At 50.8% G+C, this 20490-nt stretch overlaps 1 protein-coding gene across 1 annotated transcript in view; it reads right to left on the reverse strand.

The window, feature by feature from the left end:
* Nucleotides 1-513: 513 nt before the first annotated feature.
* Nucleotides 514-20490, reverse strand: part of PDZK1IP1 (PDZK1 interacting protein 1) — a 32728-nt gene continuing 12751 nt past the window's right edge. Inside the window, exons 2-4 of the mRNA XM_053249806.1 lie at nucleotides 11830-11938; nucleotides 2359-2469; nucleotides 514-1722 (exon numbers count right to left, since the gene is read on the reverse strand). Of these exons, the coding sequence (XP_053105781.1) occupies nucleotides 1614-1722; nucleotides 2359-2469; nucleotides 11830-11938 (329 nt within the window). The 3' untranslated portion in view covers nucleotides 514-1613. The remainder of the gene's footprint in view (nucleotides 1723-2358; nucleotides 2470-11829; nucleotides 11939-20490) is intronic.

Consider the following 20490-nt stretch of genomic DNA (forward strand, 5'->3'; position numbering starts at 1 on the left):
TGAATTGGGCCCAGAAACTGACTGGGAGCAGGTGCAGCTGATGAAGCACTGGTGTAATATGCTCCAAACGTCCAACCCAATTAATAATCTTGCAGCCCTATTTTGTACCAGCTGCAGTTTCTGGACTGTTTCTCTCAATGGAGCATTTAGAACCTGTTGGTTATCGACCGAGATATACATTTGTGATGTTCCTTTATTGTTTGCTAACAACAGTGGCTAACGTGTTGGAGCCCAACGCAGCCTTATAAGCATGAGCTCTGTCATTGTAAGGAAGGAATCAGCAAACTAGCTGCACACAGGACCTGACTTGCAGTCCAGCACATGCAGTGGTGGGTGGGTGGTTCTATAACATGAATGTCTTGTTGTGTCCCACTTATCCCTAGCATTTTTGGCTACTCTGGAGCAGTCAATATCCACAAGTTGATGTGTATAATAAGAGAGACCCACACTACATTTAAAAACACATTTCTTTATTGATTACAATTACAAATATGTTGAGTAGTCCATATTTATAATGACAAATTATATCTTGCATAAAGAAGAAAGCAGCCATTTTAAAAACTTCATTTGTAAATTAGAAAACATCAAGATGCATTTGCATGGAATGAATTCTTCAGGTATCAGTAAGAAACTCATAGTAAGCCCATTTGTAGGATCACATATCTTCTTAATATTTGTCTTATCCAATCCCATTCTAGTTAGAGCTTTGTCCCTCTGGCAATTTCATATCAGAGAAAGAAAAATATGGTGGCAGCCTGGGTAGAGGATCAACATGCCTTCACTGCGGATTGACCCTGGAGCTGACACCACCCACTTACGGTTTCTATGTAGCTGCTTGCTTAAGCTGCTCTCTCACAATGCAGAGAACTCCTATAATGGAGTAAAAGTGGTATCTACATTACATAGGAACATAAGAAGCTGCCTTATACTGAGTCAGACCATTGGTCCACCTAGCTCAGTATTGTCTACACAGACTGGCAGCAGCTTCTCCAAGGATGCAGGCAGAAGCATGCAGATGCTCTTCCCAGGGCGGCTGCATCTCCTAAAGGTAATATCGTGCAGTGCTCACATATGTCTCCCATTCAAATGCAAACCAGGTTAGACCCTGCTTAGCAAAGGAGACCCTTTTTGCTTGCTACTACAAGACCAGCTTGGAGCATGTCAATGGGCTGTGAGAGACTTGTGAATAGGTTTATAGTCTGTCTAAGACAACAGTAATTTGGCAAAAGGTACTAAGTAGAAATGATATGTGGTTAGGGAATGAGCCCAACAGATGTATTCTGGAGGACCACAATGTTCTGTTAGTGGGCCCATCTTGTGAAAAATGCAGGGACTAACCCTTTGTGCCAGTTTATTCTATTCAAGATGTGTGGTAGACTTCTGAACTTAGCCTATACAAAAAAAGAAAAGAGTGCAAACTTTTAACACCAGAAGAAAGGAAAATGGCTTCACTCAGCCATTAGTTAGTGCCTCACAATGGTGTGATTATATCCATAAAGAATAATTGATGTGCAAGAGGTGGTCACATCATGCCTGAAGTCTATAGTATGGGGAGGATTTTAAAAAGAGGTGGGGGTCAAAAAGTGAGTGTAATCCAGCAATGAGGATGGATGTTACATGCAAGTAGTAAGAACTTTGATTGTATTTTGGTCATGACTCTCAGTTGTACTTCTACAGTCAGCTTCAACTGGGTTTTCATAGACATGACGGCCTTCTTTGCACCTGAAATATGAGGGGAAATTATTTTTTGTGTTTCTTACTCTTCCTCCAAGGTGCTCAGGGTAGCATACATGATTTCTAGACAAGATGGCCAAATTAAACAAGTGGTGGAAATGACTAAATGAGAAATACTCAAATACAACTTCTGATTGGCTTGCTGATATTTTTCATATATGTAAAGGTAAAGTTGTGCTGTCAAGTTGGTGTTGACTCCTGGCGACCACAGAGCCATGTGGTTTTCTTTGGTAGAATAAAGGAGGGGTTTACCATTGCCTCCTCCCGCACAGTGTGAGATGATGCCTTTCAGCATCTTCCTATATCACTGCTGCCCAATATAGGTGTTTCCCATAGTGTTATGGGAAACATACCAGTGGGGATTTGAACCAGCAACCTCTTGCTCCCTAGGCAAGTCATTTCCCTGCTGTTATGTTAAAACATACTGTAAAATTGGCAGCAGATCAGACAAATCAAAAGAGACAAAACAAATCTAGCATGGATTGTAAGAACAGGCTGGGTTATCTTCAGAGTCTGAAGATACACTTTCTCAATAAGGACCTTGTAATGTCAACATTATTTACATATAAGACAAGTTTAGGAAATAATATTTTTGTTTTTATGAGATTAAAAAATGAGCCTAACCTGAAATTATCTGCAATCACTGAATACTGCCCTTCTGTGCCATTAGATATGACCAGCTCCTCCTTGTGGCCTCCCATGGAGGGTTCTGTGTTTTTTCCACCTAAGGAATCCCTGTAGAAACAATTAGAAGTATCACTAGGAAATCAGAAAAATAGATTTTGCGTACATGGACCCTATAGTTAAATACCACATATAAGCTTGCCGTGTGTGCTTGTGACAATTTCCAAAGGGAACTGCCGTGTAGTAGAAAATATAAAGGACCAGGGGATATGTCCAGGTTTGTTGATACAATTGAACGTACATGGTTGGAACCATCTGAAGGATAAAATGGTATCTCATTGGGGCATGCAGTACTGGCACCAAGGAATGATTGTCCTCATCGTCCAGTGGTTCCAAACTTTGTTTCAGTAACCCTGCAGCCTCAGCAGCTTATCAGCAGTTGAAAGGCCAGTATGATGGACAAGCATCCCTGAAAGGCAAATTGTTCACCACTGCCAGTTTTCCCTGCAATGTGTATGTTCTAGGCAACAATGAGACCAAATTAATTTGACCAGCACACTGCATCAACATTTTGTGTACCCTCTAGATTAGAAGATGTCCCCTAGAATTCTGCAGTGCACAGAGGTTCTGCAGTGAACAGTCAGGTCAAGATGGAAATGGTTCCCTGCAGATAGAAAGTTCAAAAACCACAAAGATATAGGATGTATGGGCATCCATCATGCTATAGCACACAGCCATTGTCCTACAGCCATAGGAGTAAATGCATTTATTTAGACAAATTCCTGTTGAACATAATAGAACATCTCATTTCATTATGGGACAGTTCAAATGAACAACAGCCCCTACACATGATCATGTCAGGGTTGCAGCAAGAATGCGCCAGCTCCAATGTTGCTAAGGATGTGCTGACGTGATATTAGCACATCCTTTAATTATGTGTGAAGGTTAATCAGAATCACATCACTACATGAGCTACAAAACCCTGTTTAAAGAGAGTTTTGTAGTGTGTATAGAGGAGTGATTTGACACATCCTTTAGTGATGTCGAGGTGAGTGCACTCTCGCCAGAGCTCTAATGTAACCTATGCAGGATCCATTGTTCATCTGAACCAGCCCAAAGTCTTCCTAAGATCAACATGGCAATTATCCTGTATGCCAAAGAGTTGGTTTCACACAATCCATCTTTTTTGCATGTTAACCTGGGCTGATCTTATGAGTGTCTATACAAAGCACCAGACTTTTGCAATGATGCAGAATATGACAAGCTTTCCTATTCACTTAGCTAGCACCTAACCTGGACACACAAACATGGTGATGGCATGTGGCGTCTTCAAGACTAGAGGTGTGCTGAACCAGTCTGCAATCGAACCGGCTCACTGCAAACTGGGCCGGTTTGATCACAGTCCAGACCAGCCCTTGCAAAAGGGTCTGCGATCGAACCAGACTGAGCCCAGTTCACCCACAGACCAGTTTGTCATTTCAAGCAGCTGCAAAGTAGGGGTGTGCACGGAACCGTCTGGCCCGGTTCAGTCCAGCCCCCAGCGAACCACCACCCCGGTCCGGTCCAGTCCAGTCCTGGACCGGTCCGCGACCTTTTTTTAAAATAAATTAAATTAAAAGTAAGTACCTGTAGCCCCTTCAGGGGGTTTATTGTAGCTGCGGTGGCAGGGGGGAGGGTTCCCTCCCCCCCACCGCCGGCCTCCCTCATCACTGCCGTGGCTGGGTCAATGTAGCCTTTTTGGCCCTTTCGGGCCTCCGTAAAGGCGAGTGGCCGCCATCTTGGCTGCTGCCGCGGATGCACAAATGCCCTCTGCGAGACCAGGCATGGCCTACGGCCTCGCAGAGGGCATTTGCACATGCATGGTGGCCTATGGCGGCCTGCGGCCTCGCAGAGGGCATTTGTGCATGCGCGGTGGCAGCCAAAATGGTGGACATTTGCCTTTACGGAGGCCCGAATAGGGCCAAAAAGGCTACATTAACCTGGCTGTGGCAGTTGTTGAGGGAGGCCAGCGGGGGGAGAGGGAACCCTCGTGGACACACACACCCCCACAGCTACAAAAAGCCCCCCAAAGGGGCTACAGGTACTTACTTTTAATTTACATTTTAAAAAAAAAAATTTGCGGACTGGTCCGGGACCAGACCGGCTGTTCGATTCCAGTCCAATGGAACTGGCGGGGGGTGGGGTCAGTTCGATCACAAACCCACAAACCCCCAGACCGAACTGTCGGACCGCGGATCGTCGGACCGGTTCTGCACATCCCTACTGCAAAGGGGAATCCGGTGAGAATCCCTTTTGCTTCTGAAGTAAAAACGGTTCTGGTAAAGTGCAGCCAGGGATCAGTGAGTGACATGCACCTTTAAAAGTCAAATAGAAGGCGCTTACCCAGAGGCCTGCAGCACACACACCCCGCCCGCAATCCTTGCAGCAGCAGCAATATCTGGCCACCACTATTTGAATTCGGCCAGAAAATTGGTTCCATGCACACCCCTAACCAAGACTGTACAATAGTGTAATCAGCAGCTTCTCCATAACCCAGTATATTATCGAGGGCAATTGATGTAATGCTGTCCCAAAATACTGCATTCTGAAACTAAGTGTGGAAGTTTTTTCAAGAAGTTAATAGCGATCATAGTGAGAGGGAATAATAGCCTGGGAGAGGAAGGACTAAACCATGCTATGCTATTTTCACAATTTACACCACCTCACTCCTGCAAACTGCTATGTGTGCCATGGGAGGAAACATACAGGGGAGCTGCATTTTCCACCTCTCCCAGGGCATACTGCAGCATCATGAGGTGATTTAAATGGCTAAAAACACTCCCTATGCTGTTTTCTCAAAACTCTCCTCATGTGCTCTGGCCCTGATCCATTTTGAAAAATCCTGTGGCTGCTTTTATCTTTTTTAAGAGTAGGATGTTTCATTATGAATCTCCTGGGTGCTTTCCAGATTACACCCTACAACAGTGTCACTATGTATTTGCTAAGTGTGCATCCATACTTCCTGTGTTGTGACACCACAGTCCCTGTGCTGATAGCAAGGTGCCGTTCACATTTCCAATGCCTTCTTTCAGATTCCCCCTCCCCTCTGCCTCGTGCTGAGGGAGGGAGTTTGTTCCAGCCCTGCACGGGCCCAAGACGCAGCCGATTGGCTGCTTTGCACAAGAGGGGGCGTGGTTTCGGCCGAGACCGGCCGTTCCACGCCCCAAACTGATCAGTTTGCGCAGGCTCTTGTGGAGGAAGGAGCTCTTGTAGCGAGCTCCTTCTTTAGAGTGCGGGGGTGGTTGGGTTCGCCCGGGATCGGGCGTGAGGAGCAGAATAAGCCGCCGCATTGGGTGCCAGCGGCGCGGCTTGCTTTTCGTCGCCCGGCTGGGCGCGACATCTCTGGGCCTCCTGGGTCCCCGGCCCTGCGGGGCTTCATCCCTCTCCTCCGGCATCGGAGTCAGCCCTGCCTTTTAAGGCAGTGGCTGGGGGAGTAGTGAAGCCGCTGCATCGGGGGTCAGCGGCGCGGCTTCGGTTCTCTTCGCCCGGCGGGGCGCAGCGCATTCTGGGCTTCCCGGGCCTCCGGCCCTTTACGGTTTGTTCTCTCCCTCCCCCGGCTCCGGCATAGGCCCTGCCTTTGAGGCAGTGGTGGAAAGCTAGCTCATCCCCCCCCCCATTTATAGTCGTTTTCCCTGTTACTTTCTCTGGCTTCCCTTGTCTCCTTAGGCCGGCCTTGGGCTGTGGGTGGTTGGCCCAGCTGGGTGGAGGGTTTGGGATTTGGCCTGGGGGGTGGGGGCGGTGCTTTCCTCTGGCACATGGCTTTACACCTTTGGGGGCTGCTGTTGTACCGCAGGGACTGGGGGTGCATTTGATTGCTTTGGGCCGCTGCTTCGTGCGGGAGGGCTTGGTTCTTGGCTGATTTATTTGCGGTCAGTCTGGTTGCTGTGTAAGTCATGCCCAGAAAGGCTAAAGAAAAGAGGGGTGGGAAACCTATCAGACCGCCCAAACGACCTGCTGCTCCGCCTCCATCTTCCTCTGAGGACAAGGACGATGAGATGGCTGTTATTAGGGCCCTTCTAGGGAGGATGGAGGCGCTTGAGAAGGCCCGGAAGGTTCCTTCTGATCCGGGAGCAGGCCTATCTGGAGGTGGGGGCGTTCCACCCCCCAGGTTCCTCGCAGGACGCGCGGGGCTGCTAGGAGCCAATTATTGAAGTCTCTTTCCAGCAGGTTAGAGGCCCTTGAGAAGGCGGGGGCCCCGCTGGACCTGATGCTTCGTCTGAACCTGTGGGTCCTCCGGCACCATCTCCAGATCTACTGGGACAGCCAGCACCTGCGCAACCTGAGGACCCCGTTCCTGCTCTGCCTGGACCTGTTTTACTTCAGCCTGTGGCGCCGGCGGGACCGCCTCTTCAGGATCCAGCTCTTCCTTTGCCGCCGGGTGAGCCAGCAGCACCCACACCCCCCGGCGGCACCGGCCAGTAGCCTTCGGTGCCCTGGCCGATGCCTGCCATGGGGGGCTGGGGACCAGCCACATACTGGTCCCCCTACGCGCACACTTGGGGTTTGGGTTTCACTCCACCCATGGGGGGGATGCGCATTGGGCCTTCAGGGCTCTGCTGAGCAGATTTGGGGAGTCAATAGACCTCCTGGCGCTCCTATGGCTCCATCTACAAGCAACTCGGGCGCCGCTGTCCCTGCGGCTGGCGGCACGGGGTTATACCCCATGGGTATTACCCCCACACCTCAACATGCCCCGTATGGTGGGATGGGGCTTCCTTTGGGAGACCATTTGCTCCCGGCTATGAAAGAGAAGATCCTGAAAGGGGAGTACATAGACATTTTTAGCCTGTTGTTCCGGGAACCCGAGGTTAAACACAAGGAAGGGGAGTCCTGTAAGGAGCATGAGGCTACGAAGCGTAATCCTGTGGAGAAAACGTGGAGCAACTGGCTCTCTGGGTTTACCATATATATGGGGGTGATTGTACAAGTACAACCGGCTAGGGGCCCCGCTGTGTTAAAATATATGGACATTATACACAGGACTGTCTCTGATTTTGCTGGATCCGCTTGGATCTGCTATGATGAGAGTTTTAGGATTAGAGCCGCCCTGGATCCATCGTTGCCCTGGGATGCCCCGCTGCAGGAATTGTGGCTTGTGGTAATGTCTCCGGCCCGTCCGGTTGAAGGGGACAGGTCTGATAGTGGGCATTTGCTGTCCAGACCCTCTGGCTCCGTGGCGGCGGCTGGTCCAGGCCATCAGTGGGTTGGGAGTTCAACTCGAGTGGTAAGTGCTCCCGGTTGCCCTGCCGTTACAGGCATGCGTGTGGCCTCTGTGGGGCTAGACACCCCAGTTCCGCTTGCCCTCGGGCCCGTTCCTCAGGTTCAGGGGGCAAGTTTAGGTTGGGTGGCAATAGGAAAGGGGGCCCCCCTCCACCCGCTGCGGGTAAAGGGGCCCAGCCCCATCAAGCTTGAGGTATTGGGTCGCCTGTTGCAGGCTTACCCCAAAAAGTCAGCGGCTTCCTACTTGTTTTTCGGTTTTAAGGATGGGTTTCGCATCCCTTCCTCTTCTCGGCAGGGATCTGTCAGAACCCACAATCTCAAGTCAGTTATAGGTCAGGAGCAGGTTGTTTTGAAGAAAATCACGAAGGAAGTCGTGGCTGGTAGGGTTGCTGGGCCTTTTCGGTCCCCTCCCTTTCCAGGTCTCTGTGTTTCACCGCTCAGGGTGGTGCCTAAGAAGGTACCAGGTGAATTCCGGCTAATTCATCACCTTTCCTACCCCAAAGGGGCGTCCGTCAACGACGGCATTCCGGACACTTTGTGTTCCGTCCGTTATACGTCCTTCGATGAGGCGGTCCAAGTTGTCCGGAGTAAGGGGGCGGGGGCTTTCATGGCCAAGTGTGACATTGAGTCCACCTTCCGCCTGCTGCCCGTCCATCCTGCTGACTTCGAGCTATTGGGATTTGCCTTCACTGGTCAGTTTTATTTTGACCGAGCGTTGCCCATGGGCTGCTCTATTTCGTGTGCAGCTTTTGAGGCTTTTAGCACATTTTTGGAATGGGCGGTGCGGCGGAGAGCGGGGCTAGTGTCAACAGCCCATTTTTTAGACGATTTTCTTTTCGTGGGGAGGGGCAACTCTGTGGAATGCCGTCACCTGCTGCACTCCTTCATGGAGTTGGCGGCTGACCTTGGTGTCCCGCTAGCGCATGACAAGATGGAGGGCCCAGCTACGCAGTTGTCCTTCTTAGGTATTGAACTTGACTCTGTAGCCGGGTGCTCCAGGTTGCCTCAGAATAAGCTGCATGCCTTGCTGACTCTAGTTAGGACCCTTGGGCGAGCCCGTAAGGCTTCTCTGCGGGAGCTGCAGGTAGTGGTCGGTCACCTGAACTTCGCCTGCCGGGTTGTTGCCCCAGGAAGGGCTTTTCTCCGGCAGCTCTGCGATCTCATGGTTGGCCTTCGGGCCCCACACCACAGGGTAAGGATTTCAGAGGGGGTCAGGGCCGACTTGGCCCTCTGGGAGTCCTTTCTTCTCACCTTTAATGGGATATCGTTTTGGCGATCTGAACAGGCCTTGGAGGCTGATTTACAGGTCCATTCGGATGCGGCCGGAGGGGCCCGGTTTGGAATCTACTTTAGGGGCAGGTGGTGTGCTGCCCCTTGGCCGCCCTCCTGGGTTGTGCACGGGATAGTCAGGGACATGACTTTTCTCGAATTGTTCCCCATCGTAGTGGCAGTCCACATCTGGGAGGGGGAGTTTGCTAACTCTTCCGTGAGATTCTGGTGCGATAACCAGGCTGTAGTGCACATTGTTAATACACAAACCTCGCGCTCACGGAGGGTCATGGTCTTGGTAAGAGCACTAGTGCTTCAGTGCCTGCGTGCGAATATAGTCTTTCGGGCCCGCCATGTCCCGGGGTTGAGCAATGAGATCGCTGATGCCTTGTCTCGTTTTCAGGTAGACAGATTCAGGGCCTTAGCCCCCGAGGCAGCAATTCTCCCAGACCCCATGCCAGCAGTCCTGTGGCAGCTTGGCAGTTGGAAGCACAGCGGGCCATAGCAGCGTCGCTGGCTCCTAGTACCAGGGCAAGCTACGCGGCCAAGATAGAGGCTTTCGCCCAATTCCGGAGGGCTGAAGATTTGGGAGAGTCTTGGCCTGCCCCGGTTGGCCACTTGCAGCAGTTTTTAGTGGCACTACGTAAGGCGGGGCAATCCGTGTCTACGTTGGGGGGTTACTTGTCGGCCTTGTCTTTTGAGGCCCAGGTAAGGGGGGTCGGGGATTTGTCATCTGACCCTCGGATCTGGCGTATGTTGGAAGGCTGGGCCAGGATGGCTCTGGCCTTGCCGGATTGCAGGCGTCCATTTACTTTAGAAGTGTTAGCTTCTATGTTGGGTTGCCTGGGGGGCTATTGCTTCAGCCCGTGGGAAGTCTCGCTCTTCCGGGCCGCGCTTTTGGTTGCCTTTTTTGGCGCATTTCGCCCCTCTGAGTTGCTGCCACGTAGCAGCTATTCCCCCCGGGATGGCTGCATCCAACTGTCTGACTTATCATTCGCGCCCGGGTCAGCCAGCCTGTGTCTCCGACGTTCTAAGACTGATCAGAGGGGTAGGGGGCAGTTGGTGAAATTAGCGGAAGCTACCGGTTCTGCGCTCTGCCCGGTGGCGGCCCTTAGACATTACATCGGGCTTGGTCCATGGTCAGGAAGATGTTTGTTTCTGCATGAGAGCGGCTGCCCATTGACACAATATCAGTTTCTGGCGGTGGTTAAGAAGGTCCTCAAGGCCGCCAGGATCCCCCCGGAGGGACTCACTCTACATTCCTTTCGAATTGGGGCTGCCTCTACTGCTTCCGGACTGGGCATGACTGAGGATGCCGTCCGGCGGATTGGGCGTTGGAGGTCCGTGGCGGTCAGGCGGTATGTGCGCTGACAGCGGCCAATGTCTCATGGTTCATCTTATTTTGTTTTTCCTGGCAGGTGCTGGTGGAGTGGCGGCTCCGGTCCGGGTCCTGGTGTGTGGCCATTCGCTGGTCTTCTGGGCCTTCAAGCGGGCCAGCACCTCGCAGTGGGGCACACAGCTGGGTTTCGGTCGGAGGGCCACTATATATTGGTTAGGCATGCGGGGCATGCTTTGGGGTCAACTCCTCCCCGTGGTTAGGAGCCATTTAGTTAGTTTCCCTGCTCCTCAAGTGGTGATTTTACACTTGGGTGAGAATGATTTGGGCCGGCGAACTGGCCTCTCAATTATTCGGCAAGCCGCATCCGATTTGGAGACTCTTAAGGTCTGGATCCCGGGGGTTTGCATACTTTGGGTCAACTGGCTCCAGCGTAGAGTCTGGAGGGGGGCATCTTCGGGTCTTGTAATGGAAAAAGCCCGCCGCAAGGCTTCGGCGGCAATTGGCCATTGGATTAGGGCTTCTGGAGGTCGAGTTATTTCACAACCATGGATAACCGCACGCCTACCTGAGTTGTACCGGCCTGACGGGGTTCATCTGTCCGAAGCCGGGTGTGATGTGTACCTGGGCAATATTCGGACGGGGCTTGCCGAGTTTTTGGAGGATTGTGGGGCAGGGAGGTCAAGCGTGTGCTAACCTCCCTGTGTGGCAGTAGCAGTGCGGGCTAAGGGAAATTGAGGTTAGATCTCGGTGAGCACCCTTGGGTATTTAAAGGTTGATTGGTTAATCGCTCCTTTGTTGCCTGTGCGGCACGGGGAGAACGATTGCCAAGAAACCAGCTTCAGGACTTCACCAACCTTTGGGCTCTGCGGGCCGGGGTGGTTTAAGTCCTTGAAGTATCCAGACCACTTCCTGAAAAGGGGGTGGTTGGCTGTGAAGGGATTAGGCGGGTCATTCCTGCCCTATTTCCTGAGCCAGGGTGTGTCGCCCATACAGGCTATGGGGCAGGGCTTTGTGTCCTTGCTCATGCCTAGGAGCCCGCACTGTTGTTTAGAGGTGATTAATCACCTAAGCTTCCAGTTCACCCTGTTTGTAATTTTAAATAAAGTGTGGCCCTTTTCACCATATACTGTCTCTGTGTCTTCTTGGGCTGGGGTCTGGTAACAATTTATCTTTGTGTTATAGTGTTACAATGTTGCATGTGCGTCGCGAAATAGTAGCTGTATTTTCCTATTGTAGGAGGTTTGTGCAAGCTAGAAAAGATTGCCCTCCCACCCCGCTGGTGGTTTTGCAAAACAAACAGCTGAACCTTTTATTTACATTTTCAGTATGATCCTCTGTTGCCAGATTTGGCTTGTTTAAAGCCAAATTTTGGGTTATGGCCCATTTGACTCACGAGTATACCCCTTAGGTTCTGGCCACACTGAATGATCTTGCATACCAAGCTGAAGCATTTCACTGCTGTTGTGGCGTGTAATCTGGAAAGTGCCCTGGAGTTGCATCTAGTTTGACCTGAAGAGGCCTGAGAGCAGAATGACTGTATCGACAGAAAAACCATACAACCATGTTTGCATTGATGGCCGCGGGAAGGGAAAGACAGCACTTACTCTTTATCCTGGCACCATAACCGATTGACGACAAAAGCAATTCCTGTCAAAACCAAGAACACGACAACTGCAATGGTGCCTTGCATCCATGGCTGGAGTTTCCTCTGATCTGCCAAGAAAATGAATTAAATGAAGATTATTGTGGGCCCTAATATTCAAAGACTAATCTATTGTAGTATTAAATACAACAAAATGTCTATGAAAATTGTAAATTCTCTATATAGGGATAATCTCATTTCTGTTCATTGCCAGGCTTACTGTTGGTGCTTCATACTGTTAAAGGCAGAGTAATATCTAACCAATTTAGAAGTTTCTATCCCTTCTTGTATGTTCACAACCTACAATGTCCCTGCCTATGAACAATAAGAGTCACTGTGGACTGATTCAATGAGCTTCATGATAATCAAGTATCATTTCTGAGCAATTGAAGCACAAAACCAAGGTGAATATGAAGAGCTGGGAATCAAGAACTTCTTTGATTTCCCCCCATAAAGTCTGTAGCCCTTCTCATGAAAGTCTGCCTATGTTCAATAAACGCAGAAAAGGAGGACAAGACCCACGGCTGTACCCACTGGTCACCTTCCTTGGTATCCAACAGTCTGAATAGAACTACACATGTCAAGTGGAGTTACCACCTTTTAAAAAGAAAGGTGGTAACTCTGTCAGACATCTGGATTGTAGCAGCTATCCCTGGGGCTTCAACACAGCGACCTCCCTTGAGTGGCCAACATCCTCACCAATGATGTGCATGTACAACCAAAAATAGCATGTGTGCAGCATGAACAGCCCTACTTCTGAAGTGTGGATGCTTGTGTGGGTTGGAGGGTGATTTTTACCAATCCACACTCCCCCAGGAAACAGATCACTGAGAGCTGCACAACCCTCAAGGACCTACTTTCCGTGAGCACAGAGCACTTCTGAGGGGAGGGGGTATTGGCAAAAATTGTTCCTCTATCCACACAACCATCAACACTTCAAAAGCAGGGCTGCTAGCACTGCACACCTGCTTTTTCTTTCTTTCTTTCTTTTTAGCTGCAGGTGTGAACCTAGTGGAGATGTCAGCCAGTACTTTTATGTCTTTAAGAGACTTGCATACTGCTTTTCAAGTAAGAACCTTTCCAAATGGTGTAGATAAAAACAATTTAAAACAATCGAAGAAGGCACCAGAATAAAACAGTGGTCATGTTAAAAAAACAAAAAACCAGTAAAAAATCTTGACAACTAGAAAGATCTTAACCATGAAAGGAAGCTGAGTCAGTGCCAGGTGATCCTCTGCTGGGAGAACATTCCAAAACAAGAGACCACAGAAGAGAAGTTCTATCACGGGTCACCACCTTCCTCACCTCAGCTGGCAGGCAGGGGCGGCTTGTTAATGAGTTGAGTTGAGGTGATGGCCTCAGACGGTGCATCCACAATGGGATGGTACATGTGAGCAACTTACCCACCACCACCTCACCTGCATTGCCTCACCTGCCTCCTGCTCCTGGCCACCCCCACTGCCCTTCGCTATTGCTCCCAGGACACTTTTAAACTTCAGGTTGGGTGGCAGGAGGGATCTTCTTCCTCCTCACCATCCAACCTGGTTTAAAAGCATCCTGGTGGTAATGGGAAGGGGCCAATGGGGTTGCAATGGAGTGCAAGTGCCCTCTCACAACACCCTCCACCCTTCCTTGTTGTTGCTGGGACACAGTTTAAACTTCAGATTGAATGGCCCCAAAAAAGAGCTCCTTCCTCTTCGCTGTCCATCCCGAAGTTTAAATGTGGCTTGGTGGTGATGGGGAGGGGCTTGGAGGTCCAAAATAAATAGGAAGGTCACATTTCCCCTCATTTTCTCCCAGCAAAGGTCATCTGTCAGGGGACCAATGCCTGATGTCAGTTCCCCTGTGTATGCAGCTTTAGCTCAGTGGTAGAGCATGTCCTTTGAATACAGAATGCCCCAGGTTCAATCCCTGGCATCTCTAGGTAGGGCTGGGAAAGACCTATGCCTGAAAACCTGGACAGTCAGTGCCTGTCAAAGTAGACAGTACAGAAGTAGATGGACCAATGGCTCAGTATAAGGCAGCTTCTGTCTTTCCCATATCAGTGGATGAGCCAGGCCACATATTTAAATTAATCCAAAAATACTATACAGGCCTTAAGAATTTTTTCACCTAAGCAGATAGATTGGAGGCACAAAACTGATGCATCCTTTGGAATTTGTTGCCAAAAGAAACTGCTTCATGCTACATGTCAGTGTTTTCCAACCTTTTTCAATCTGAGGCACAATTATATATATATATATATATATATATATATATATATATATATATATATATATATATATTAATGGGGGCACACACACACCCACACCCACACACACACACCCCTTTTTATCATTGCAGTGGCCAAATCACCACACATTTTTATTTATTTTTGTTTCCTTCCTCTTTCATGTGCTATGAAGCTCATAGCTATCCCTCACATCCCTCCTGGTGTGTAAGGGAATGAGTCAGTTCCAAAAGCAAAAAGTTTAAGCTCCCCACTTTTGGACTTGACATACTCCCTTATATCCTTCCTGGTGCATAGTGGGGCAAATCATCTGTTTGAGTGAGGAGTTTAAACTTCCTGCCTTTTGAGCTGACACAGCGCGAGTCAGCATGGCACACTGGTCAATGTCCCACAGCACACACCAGCCAGGAGATGCTGCTGTATGTCATTATAAGGGCAGCTCCAAAAACTGTGGCAAACGTGTTCTTTTTGAAGTGGGTGGTTGATTCCCTTACATGAGCTTATGACTAATGACTCCAGCCTAACTGTCCCAGCAGCTCTTTCCTGGAACAGAAAATATTCTAGTTTTGCCTCACCCCCAAAAGAAAATAAGGTGGTTTTCTTCCGATGCTGCAATCCACCTGTTACTAATCATTAGGATGTTATGTAGAGGATTAGGGTGACTTTTAGCACAATAGACCTGTCAAAAGAGGAACTGATGTGCCCAGCCTTGTTTAGTCAACTGAAACAAAAAGTCACCAACATTTTAAAAAATCTGAATGTCCTGAGTTTGGAATCATCATATTTTTTGCACTCTCAGCCAAGTAAATGTCTTTAAATGCTACAAAAGCAATTTTTGTCTAATGCTTAAAGTAATATTCTTAGCCTGATTTTTTTTTCCCCCACCCTGAAGTGTGGGGAAAACTCTAGGTTTATGAACAAAGCCAAGACTAAATGTTTTTTTTAAAAAATCTATAAGGTGGACTTTACAAGTAAAGTAAAAAAGGTAAAGTGTGCCATCAAGTCAATTTCGACTCCTGGTGCCCACAGAGCTCTGTGGTTTTCTTTGGTAGAATACAGGAGGGGTTTACCATTGCCTCTTCCCACACAGTATGAGATGATGCCTTTCAGCATCTTCCTATATTGCTGCTGCCCGATATAGGTGTTTCCCATAGTCCGGGAAACTACCAGCGGAGATTCGAACCATATCCCCGCTGTGCCACTCAAGGTAGCCTCCCCACAAGGAACCAATGTAAAACAGCAAGAAACTGAGTTGGCAGTATTCAAAGATGATGAAGCTGGAAGAAAAGTCCAGCACTTCCCTGATGATTTTTTGTTTCCATTGTGTCTTTCCTTTCCTTTCCCTGTTCTTTTTGTTGGACAATATGGCAGGTTTAAAATGGTTCACACTATTTAAAGGGGGAAGAAGACAGAAGGAACAGCTTGGGTGGGGCACTGACTGACTGTGCTGTCTTTGCCTCTGCCCCACCTTTCCTCAGGTGTGTAAGATCTCCTTGGGCTGTTGCTGTGGCTGGGGCTTTTCTGCTGCTATATAGGGCAGGCTGGCCCAAGGGCGCGAGCTGAAGGGCGAGAGCACAAGGGCTCTCGTCCTTGTGGCTCTCAGCTGTGGGGCGAGCTGCCTGAGGCCCAGAAGATCTTTCTCCTTCTGCCCTGAAGATCCTTCTTCATGCAATCAAGAAGCCAGCAAGAGGTTAGGGGTGTGCACGGAACCGCGGAGCTGCGGTCCGGCACTGGGGTGGGGGGTTCCAAATAAGGACGGGGGGGGCTTTACTTACCCCTCCCAAGAACGGCACAGTTTTTCTTTGAGCAAGCGGGCGGCATACCTCCCTGCCGCCCGCTTCATTCCCCCTCTCAGCGCAGCGCGGCTCCCTCCTTCTGAATTCTGAATCGGGCGGCAGGGTATGTCCCAGTCCCTGCCGCCCTCTTCAATGCCCCCGCTCGGCTGGCAGCCGCCCCCTTCGAGCCCCCAAGGCCCCTGCTGCCCCTTCCCTTCCCATTGCAAGGGGTCGGCAGGAGAACTCCCCTGCCGTCCCCGTCCCCTTCGCCGGCTGGGCTGCAAATGGCTTCTAGGAAGCCTTTTGCGTGTGTGAGCAAAAGGCTTCCTGGAAGCCATTTGCAGCCCAGCCGGCAAAGTGAGCGGATGGCAGGGAGTTCTCCCGCCGCCCATTCTCGAAAGTTTCTTTCTTTGCAGCCCATTTGCAGCCCAGCCAGTGAAGGGGACAGGTACGGCAGGGGAGTTCTCCTGCCGACCCCTTGCAATGGGAAGGGAAGGGGCGGCAGGGGTCTTGGGGGCTCGAAGGGGGCGGCCGCCAGCCGAGTGGGGGCATTGAAGAGGGCGACAGGGACTGGGAGATACCCTGCTGCCCGATTCAGAATTCAAAAGGAGGGAGCCGCGCCACACCGAGAGGCGGAATGAAGCGGGCGGCAGGGAGGTATGCCGCCCGCTTGCTCAAAGAAATACGGTGCTGTTCTTGGGAGGGGTAAGTAAAGGCCCCCCCCGTCCTTATTTGGAACACCCCACCCCATCTGCCCAAACCAAAACCACCCCGTGTCCGGACCAGTCTGGAGGCCTTTAGAATGGCCTCCGAACCGGTCCGTGTACATGACTACAAGAGGTTGCACAAGTCTGGTTCTGGTTTTTATCAAGCCAAGAAGCCGTGGTGGGTTAGTCTGGGGAGATGTGTCTGGGAGAGCGAAAAAGTGGTTATGGAGTGGGGGCAGTAATATCACGGGTAGCAGGCAGAGGAAGGTATGGTGGTGGGAGTTGGGCAGGCCATTACAGGGGAAACCGGTCCAGGCAATTGAGGCCTGTTCCTTTTTCCGGCCCTTTTCCCAACCCTCTGACCCCAGGAAGCTCTGAGAACACTCCCTCGAGGATTAGGATGCTGCTGCTGAATGCCAGGTCCGTTAATGCAAAAACCTCTCTCATCCACGATTTGATTGTGGATGAGCGTGCTGACCTGGTATGTGTGATGGAGACCTGGTTGGATGCGCTGAGCGGGGTTGGTCTCTCTCAGCTCTGCCCTCCAGGTTTCCAGATCGTGCAACAGCCCCGCCTTGAGGGTCGGGGAGGAGGCATTGCAGTCATCTTTCGAGAGACCCTCCCCGTTTCCAGGTGCCCGGTCAGGCAATCTCAGAATTTCGAGTGTTTGTCCTTGAGGGTGGGCCTCCAAGATAGGCTGGGGATTCTGCTGGTATACCAACCAGCCCGCTGCACTTCAGTCTTCCTACTTGAGCTGGCAGGGGTGGTCTCGGAGGTGGCCTTGGTTTTCCCCAGGCTTATTGTTTTGGGGATTTCAATGTCCACACTGAGGCCCCCCTAGTGGGCGCGGCTCAGGATTTTATGGCTTCCATGGCAACCATGGGCCTGTCTCAATTGGTATCGGGCCCTACCCACGTGGCGGGACACACTCTGGATCTGGTTTTTGCCGACCGGGAAATAAATGATCTGGAGGTGGGGGAATTTGAGATAATTCCCTTGTCATGGACAGATCATCACCTGGTGGGGTTTAGTTTGACTGCTCCGTCTGCCTTCTGCAGGGGTGGTGGGCTGATTAGGATGGTCCGCCCCCAGAGGCTTATGGATCCACTTGGATTCCAGACGGCCCTCGGGGAGTTTCCAGTGTCCAGAGCTGGTGACCCTGTCGAGGCCCTGGTTGATCTCTGGAATGGAGAGATGGCCCGGGCTGTTGACACGGTTGCTCCTAAACGCCCTCTCCGGCTTGGTGGAGCCCGATCTGCTCCTTGGTTTTCCTCAGAGCTTCGGGCGATGAAGCAACTCGGGCAATGGCTGGAATGACGCTGGAGGAAAAGTCGTCACGAATCCGATCAAACATGGGCTAGAGCCCATTTTAGGGACTACTCCGTGGCGGTGGGGGCGGCGAAGAAATGCTTTTTCTCCACTTCCATTGTGTCTGCTCAGTGCAGACAAACAGAGCTGTTTCATGTGGTAAAAACCTTTCTCCACACATCCCCCCAGATAATGGGGGAGGAGTCATCTACAGCTCTTTGTGATCAGTTTGCCTGTCACTTTGCAGATAAAGTCGCTCGCATCCGTGCTGACCTGGACTCCAGAGTTTTGGCAGTTCCGGCAGATGTGCCTCTGGTACCATCTGGTCCCGTTGTGTTGGATTCTTTTCAGTTGGTGCGGCCTGAGGATGTGGACAAGATCCTGGACAGTGTGCGGGCGACTTCGTGCGCTCTTGACCCTTGCCCTTCATGGCTAATAAAAGCTGCCAGGGAGGGGACAGGCAGATGGCTGGAGGTGATCGTTAATGCTTCATTAAGGGAGGGCAGGATGCCATCGTGCCTCAAGGAGGCGGTGGTAAGACCATTATTAAAAAAGCCCTCCCTTGATCCCTCCAACCTGGATAACTATAGACCTGTGTCTAACCTTCCCTTTTTGGGCAAGTTGATGGAGCGTGTGGTGGCGTCCCAGCTGCAGAGGGTCTTGGATGATACAGATTATCTGGACCCTTTTCAATCTGGCTTCCACCCCAGGTATGGGACTGAGACTGCCTTGGTCACTCTAGTGGATGACCTACGCCGGGAACTAGACAGGGAGAGTGTGTCCCTGTTGGTTCTGCTGGACCTCTTGGCGGCATTCGATACCATTGACCATGGTATCCTTCTGGGCCGCCTCTCGAATATGGGAATCGGAGGCACTGCGTTGTAGTGGTTCCGGTCCTTTCTTGAGGGGAGGGTCCAGAAGGTGGTGCTGGGGGACTACTGCTCGGCCCCATGGCTGTTGGCCTGTGGGGTCCCGCAGGGATCGGTCTTGTCCCCCATGCTGTTTAACATCTACATGAAGCCGCTGGGAGAGGTCATTCAGGGATTTGGACTGAGTTGTCAGCAATATGCGGATGACACTCAGCTCTATCTCTCCTTGTCATCTGATCCTAGGGAGGCGGTGGATGTCCTGAATCGGGGGCTGGAGGCCGTGATGGGTTGGATGTGGGCTAACAAACTGAAATTGAATCTGGATAAGACGGAGGTACTGTTGGTCAGTAGGAGAGCCAATCGGGATGAGGAGATTTTACCGGTTCTGGATGGGGTTGCACTCCCCTTGAAGGAGCAAGTACGCAGCTTGGGGGTACTACTGGACCCGGCTCTGCTTTTGGAAGCTCAGGTGGAGGCGGTGGCCAGGGGTGCCTTTGCACAGCTTCGGCTAGTGCGCCAGCTGCGTCCCTTTCTCGAGAAGGCAGATCTGGCCACGGTTACCCACGCCTTAGTCACGTCGCGACTGGATTACTGTAACGTGCTCTACGTGGGGCTGCCCTTGAAGAATATCCAGAAACTGCAGCTAGTGCAAAACGCAGCAGCGAGGGTTTTATCCGGAGCTGCCCGTTGGGAACACATCACCCCCATTTTGAAAGAGTTGCACTGGCTGCCGGTTCGTTTCCGGGTCCAATTCAAGGTGCTGGTTTTGACCTTTAAAGCCCTTAATGGTTTGGGCCCGGGGTATTTGAGGGACCGCCTGCTCCCAAGGGTTGCTGCCCGCTTGACGAGGACATCTGAGGGGGCCCTGCTCCGGGTGCCAACAATGAGAGAGGCCCGGCTGTCGTGCACTCCCGGGACAGGGCCTTCTCTGTTGCTGCTCCTAGACTCTGGAATGCTCTCCCAGTGGCCATTCGTTCCTCGGACTCCATCACGGCTTTTAGAAAGCTTGTAAAGACTTGGCTTTTTACCCAGGCTTTTACATAATCGTTTTTACTGCTGCTTCTGTGTGTTTTTACCTGTTGTATTGTTTTTATGCCTGTTTTTATATGTTTTTATATTTTTTTAGCTTGATGTTTTTATTGCCTTTTTATTGTATGTTTTAACTTTTGTAAACCGCCTTGGGGTTGTCTTTTAACAAACGGCAGTATAGAAATGCAACAATAAATAAATAAATAAATAAATAAAATAAAATAAGAATGCTATGGAATTACACAGAGGAGTATTTTATTGGTGTGTTTGCATCCCAGTTTTCCCTTCATTACCTTCACTGCAAAGGTCTTTCTAAAGAGGATAGAAAACAAAATATTTGCGGGGAGAGGGGGAATCAAATGTGGCATGTAGATAAAGTCAATTGGGGCAGAGTAGTCATTGTGTGCATGGGTTCCAGGAACCCATGTGCATCTGCCACTGAGGCCGCCATGCTTCCCGCGACAGGACCCTGGGGTAGCCCCCCCCGTGCTTCTTCTCTCTCCCCACTGTGTGCATGGTGCCCCTTTTCTTCCTGGCAGTGGCAGCAACAGCCTCCCCGAGGAAGCAGCCAGGGATAGGCTGCCCCACCCCCACCGCTCAGCATGGCAGCCAGCTGAGTGGCGGGGTCAGGGCAGCCTGCCCTGGGCTGCTCTGTGAGGGAAGCTGCCATCACTGCCACCATGCACATGCACACTCTGCCATGCA

Source organism: Hemicordylus capensis, chromosome 4 (genome assembly GCF_027244095.1).
Source record: "Hemicordylus capensis ecotype Gifberg chromosome 4, rHemCap1.1.pri, whole genome shotgun sequence".
Lineage (NCBI taxonomy): Eukaryota > Metazoa > Chordata > Lepidosauria > Squamata > Cordylidae > Hemicordylus > Hemicordylus capensis.